Source organism: Trachymyrmex septentrionalis, unplaced genomic scaffold (genome assembly GCF_001594115.1).
Source record: "Trachymyrmex septentrionalis isolate Tsep2-gDNA-1 unplaced genomic scaffold, Tsep1.0 scaffold87, whole genome shotgun sequence".
NCBI lineage: Eukaryota > Metazoa > Arthropoda > Insecta > Hymenoptera > Formicidae > Trachymyrmex > Trachymyrmex septentrionalis.
In genome coordinates this window covers 5354231-5359966 of record NW_017306059.1, presented here as the reverse complement: position 1 = coordinate 5359966, position 5736 = coordinate 5354231, and the positions used below count along the sequence as shown (strand labels likewise).

General features: G+C 33.6%; 1 protein-coding gene across 2 annotated transcripts in view; it reads right to left on the bottom strand.

Annotated features, from left to right (window-relative positions):
• Positions 1-2516: 2516 nt before the first annotated feature.
• The window catches only part of LOC108755401 (activating transcription factor of chaperone), an 11628-nt gene continuing 8408 nt past the window's right edge, over positions 2517-5736 (bottom strand). For both annotated transcript variants that reach the window (XM_018498362.1, XM_018498363.1), the window contains one exon: positions 2517-4169. In XM_018498362.1, the coding sequence (XP_018353864.1) occupies positions 3289-4169 (881 nt within the window). In that variant the 3' untranslated portion in view covers positions 2517-3288. The remainder of the gene's footprint in view (positions 4170-5736) is intronic.

The following is a 5736-nucleotide window of genomic DNA, read 5'->3' as shown; positions in this document are numbered from 1 at the left end:
CATATATGTTATTACGTAATAAATATATGTGGTATTTTGTATATATAGTAAAATGTGAATGCTTAAGTAACAAAATGTGGAAAGACGTTATGTTTGAACAAAAAATATATGCATTTCTCGCAAGTATGGTACAGAGTTCAGCGGACGATTGCGTTACGTATAAGTTTCTGTGTAGCTGACTTTCATTATTTTGCGTCCGAAAACTGTTAAAATATCTCACATTTGTTGTATTATTAATATCGCATGTAAATATGAAGATACACGCGTTCGTGTGCGTGTGTACAATTATGCATTTGAGTGTGTGTGCACTCGTGTTAAAAAAAATAAAAATACAATTAGGAGTAACACTGTACATTCTCTACGTTTATCTCTTTAAACTTTTTTTGTACCCAAGCTGTTCTTTATTCTCTAATCAATCAATATTAAGTTGCAGTAGCTGATGACAGAAGAAACTTCCAAAAATTCGCCTTAGACCTTTCACACGCACAGACGTGTGCGCAAGAAAAAAAAACAAGAATTTGTTAAATATTAATGAGATGTGTGTGTGTGTGTGTGTGTGTGTGTGTGTGTGTGTGTGTGTACGCGCGCGTGTGCGTGTGTGTGCGTGTGTGTACAGCATCTTGTACAAAATGGAGAAAGAAATTGCTCAAGGTCGGCCAATCGATATCGATGACGTCAAAACCGAGAAATGCTGCATAAATTATTTCTACTCGTGTCTAGCGTGCGAGATTTTAACTGATAAAAAAAGGATGATAGCTCTATTTGCTTCGCGGTCATCACTTGATCTAAAAAAAATATTTCTGCCATGCTAGTCGCAGTTTTTTTATCTTCCTATGAGTTGTACTTTTGTATCGGCGGTAAATGCCATTACCATGAATGTTAAAACTGTTCCGTTAATTTAACATACCTCTCGAACCTGCAGAGTCGAGGAGGAAGGGAAGCTGCCAAACTCCTTACCGTTTCTACTTTTCCCTACCGTGATATTTATACAGAGCCGCCTGTCGAGAATGGCTCACGAAGAAATCTTCCTGGGCGCTTCACAAGAGGGGGGAAAATTAGTACAGAACAAAATCTAATAGGAAAAGGTTAAAATAAAGATAAATCTAGATATTATGCTATTATGCTCGTTGATTCGAGATCTTTAGCCGCGTTCTTCCTAGTTGAATTAGATGAGTATATAGTTTAGAGACGAAAAATACGAGGAAATGCTAAGGAGAAAGTGCAGTTATAAGGATCAGAAATTTGTAAATGATAGATAACAAGGAAATAAAATAAAATATTGGTTTAAGGCCTTACGCCATTTTGTACCCTTAAAAAAGACTTTTTTGGGGAATTTTTTTGCAAAAAGGATAAAGTAAATTAAAAATCTATAAAGAGATATTTACTACATATGTTGAAGTATACAAATTTTTATTTTTTTCGAGGAAAATGGCGGCACTGCGATTAATTCAGATTATGGTTTTCAGCGAGCATCCAATCGGCAGACAACTAGATTAGCTACGTTCAACAGAAAAAGCAACTTTGCAACTGTTGTAAAATTCTTTGATTGATCTTGCCTTTAATTCGTTAACACTGAATCTAGATGTATATAAATCAATCATATTAAAAAATCGTACAATTGTGCAAAACTGCTTTTTCAGCTGAACGCAGCCATTACCATGAAACGATTTTGTAAAAAGCAAAAAGCAAAAACCAAAAATTTTGTTTTTTACACATTTATAAAAGATATTTACTAAAATACGTAAGGATTTTCAGAAATATGCTTTTTTGAAAAATGACCAATGAATATTTAAAAAAAAAAAGTATTTTTGACTAAAAGATTTGGCACAAAAATGTTAATAACAATATAACAGTTTTTAACTATCGAAAAATCATTATGTACTTTATTAAGATAATTAACAAATAAAGATTCTCAGTAAGTTTTAAGTAAATCGAATAAAATTTGTAGAAATTATGATGTATGCTGATTTGAAAAATGCCGTGTTTGTTTTTCATGTGTTTTTCGCGTTTCAAAAAATCAGCTTGTGTAGATACTTTCATTTCAACTAGAAGTTATATTTTCGCATATATAAGCAGTATTATTTAAAGGAAAGAACAATTTTCTATTTTTTGCAAAATTTCAAAGTGGTGTAAGGTCTTAGATGAAAAAAGCATTCTTTTGAGGAAAGGAATAAAGGATATCCAGCTGACGATACTCTTAGAGCTGTATACACATATATATAATTAAGCCTGTATTTTATTCTAAATTTTAATTTACGAGTTACGTTTGTGTCAAGACTCGCAAGAAGCAGCTCTTGTTTATCGTATTAGATAACTTCTTATATTTCGACAGATATTTTCTTTATTAAAGAACGATAAAAAGGATTAATATATATGTCAGAAACGTTAATGTTTTCACAAAAAACATATCGTTAATAGCTTAGGATGTTAATGGAATGGAATTTTCGAGATTTGGATGGATAAAAAAAAAGTCGACTGTAAAGCACAGATCCCTAATGAGAAAACATTTGTACAACTTGTTTAATTAAACCCATTTATTTTGTTTGCTACATAATTTGCCGTATGAAGGTAACTATACAATAAAGGATAAAAATTAATCGGAATGAAAAGATTCGCATCCAAGAGGTGTGATAGACAAGTGTGGAATGTGCATGAGCAAGCAGGTTTCTGCTGAATAGAGCTTAATAAGCTTGCTCGACAATTTACACACATTATCTAACGCATCGCGTTAATTAATGCAATTTATCAATGTTGATGGAATTCCGTTCTTTAGTAAACTAGAATGACACTTTATTCTAAATCTGTAGATTTTCTCTAAAAATCTGCGGATAACTTATTATGTATATATATATAAAATATATATAATATATTGACAAATACTTGTTAAGAAAATCACGCGAACAAACTAAGAACATGAAATAATAGTTAATTACCATAAATATTAGTACAATTGTAAAATACAGTTAGTGGCAGAAAAATGAAGAGAATTATCTAAAAATAAAATTAACAAATATAAGAAAGACCAAGGCAGCATGAATTACGGAGTATCATGAGTCATTGACTATTTAGAGTAATTCAGTGTTTAGATTAATATAACTAGTATCATACGATTGTTGCATTTTTAGATATACTTATCTTTTTATTTATATAAAAATATTAGAAAAAAATCTTATATTTAAAAGTACTTTTGTGAGTTTGAACTTTTGTTGCTGCGGTCTCCCCTATATCTAAATAAAACTAATACAAGATATTATGTCGTACGGCGGTAAGGATTCCTGAACAAATGGATTATTTAAGGATACCCTTAGCTTTGAACACATCCCTCATAAATCCCTTCAGATATTTTATCTCCTGCTGTAAGTTCTTCATCTTTTCTTTTAACTTCTCATTGTGCTCCGCCAGTTCGCGCTCTTCGCCCTGTATCTCTTTGATCTCTTGTTTCTTTTTTTGTCTATAACGTGTGGCAGCGTTCTTATTCTGTTCTTTTTTCCGTACCTTCTTGTCTTCAAGAGACGATCGAGAATACGGCTTATGGCGATGCTTCGAAGAGTCATGAACTGTTTGTTTCAGGCTTGTTCTTTTCTCGGTTTCGAGACTCCAATCGGGATCATCAATGGAATCGTCGGCCGAACTGCTATTGGAGCTGCAAGGACTTACGGGAGACGGTATATCCTTGGTGTGTGAGCGAACGTATTCATCCACCACCGCTAATTCGTTCGCAACATCCCCGCCAAGCGGACTTAGTGGGTCTATGTTGTGGGTATTCCACTGACGTGATATATTGCCCACATACAGCGGTTGTTCTGTTGGAGCTATGTTATATATCGGTTGATCGTTAACAAACGATTCCATAGGCTGCAGGGTAACCAGCAGTTGCGTGTCCACATTGACCGATTTATGTGAGGGTGATTGCGGAGGAGTAAGCGTCGAACTGGTTGGCGGAATGATCTGATGACAAGCCTCGACGTCACCCAAAACCGTTTCAAATTCCTGCAAGAGGGTTTGTGTGTTATCATGTTGTTGCTGTTGCTGCTGCAATGTCTTCGTCACTGTTAGCGGATAAATGACGGTGGAGTAAACCGGCAGCGGTGGTTTGTTTTGGTTTTCGGGAAGAGATATTTGTTCAAATATAGGCAGCTCCTTTTCCTCCAGCCAATCTGAGAAGGGTTCTGAAAGCAGACAGACGATCTTGATTGGAATGAGTTGTTTGCGCGACTTGACTTTAACGTGGCTCTCTGAATAAAACCCGAAACATATATGAAAAGTGATAGGAAATGACAAATTTCAACTTATTAGAAATTGCATATACCAGAATACACGATTCTGATATAGATTAAAATCTGTTATTCTTTGTTCCTATTGCCTGTTTTTTTCAATTGTATTAAGTTAATCCGCTAGAATTTCTTAAGCAAAAATTTGAATTTTTTATTGATCTGTTATATATCAGGCTCATTACGAAGAAATTTATATTGTTGTTATTATACAGATTTTACTATATTTTATAGATTTCTTCTTTCCTTATTACAGTAATAATATATATTTATAAACTTTATTGAATTAAATGTATGTATATATATATATGCGCTGAAATTAGTGGATAACATTCAAACTTATTTAAAAAATTCTACAGTCTGCATACAATATCACATATTTCTTTGGGTAGCGATATGCCGATGGCGCCATAGATCGAAATGCGCCCGTCCTATTTCTAATTGACATCGCGTATCAGTTCGCGCGCCACGCTCGTGATGCATTCATTCGTTTGCAAATGAATCACACACTGGCGATATTATATTTCCTAGTATGTGTGCATTGTTATTGGATAACGTGAGACGCAATAATAAACGTCGTCTCTGGAAATATGGCATGGCTGGCAAATATTCTACGATATCCAAGAATGATCGATCTTCTTATTTTCCATAACGTTAAGACTGTTTACCGCGTATTACGTTCTGTAAAACAATTACATTATCCATCTTTCATGTTTTATTGATGTCAAATCGAATTTTCTCATTCTTTAGTGGCGCTTGTAGTATTTAGAAAAGAGATTAATTTTATATAAGCGTGTCCTGAGTAACATGTTACTAGATAATATTCTTTTTATGTATCAATTTGATTAAAAATTTCAAACTAATAGCTAACAGTACTTGCAACGTGCACAAACAATAAATAGGTGTGGCGCATTAATACAATTTCATGGACATTAAGTAGGAAAACAAGTTCCTCATTTGCAATCTCATTTATAATGAGATCAATTACTGGGCTGCAGCAACGATTTTTTTATTTCGTATGCAAAGTAATGTTTATGAAAAAAAAAAATACATTTTTTTAAATCGTTACTAATGACTGCAAGTGCGTTGATAGCCTTATAAAACTTGGATGAATGCTTCAAAATATTCTTATCTTTCTGGAAGGTTTCACCTTCTCGAGGACGTTAGCCGATCAAGGACCTACAGTGTATAAGAAGTGAATAATTTTCGCACTCTCTACGACAGCCGTGACCTATTTTATGAAACTTTGATCAGTAGCTATTGGATGTTATCTTTATTTAAATACAAGAGGGCATGAGGTTAGATAAGACCATTTCTGTATTCGAATGACGTTAAGTGTTAGAAGTGCACAAAGAACTTTCAGGAAAACAGAGATACGCGGCGAGTGCAGTTAAATGTCATCAAATAAAAAAATACTACTATACATGTACATATCGTATTTTTAAATAAGATACTGTTTTAATTG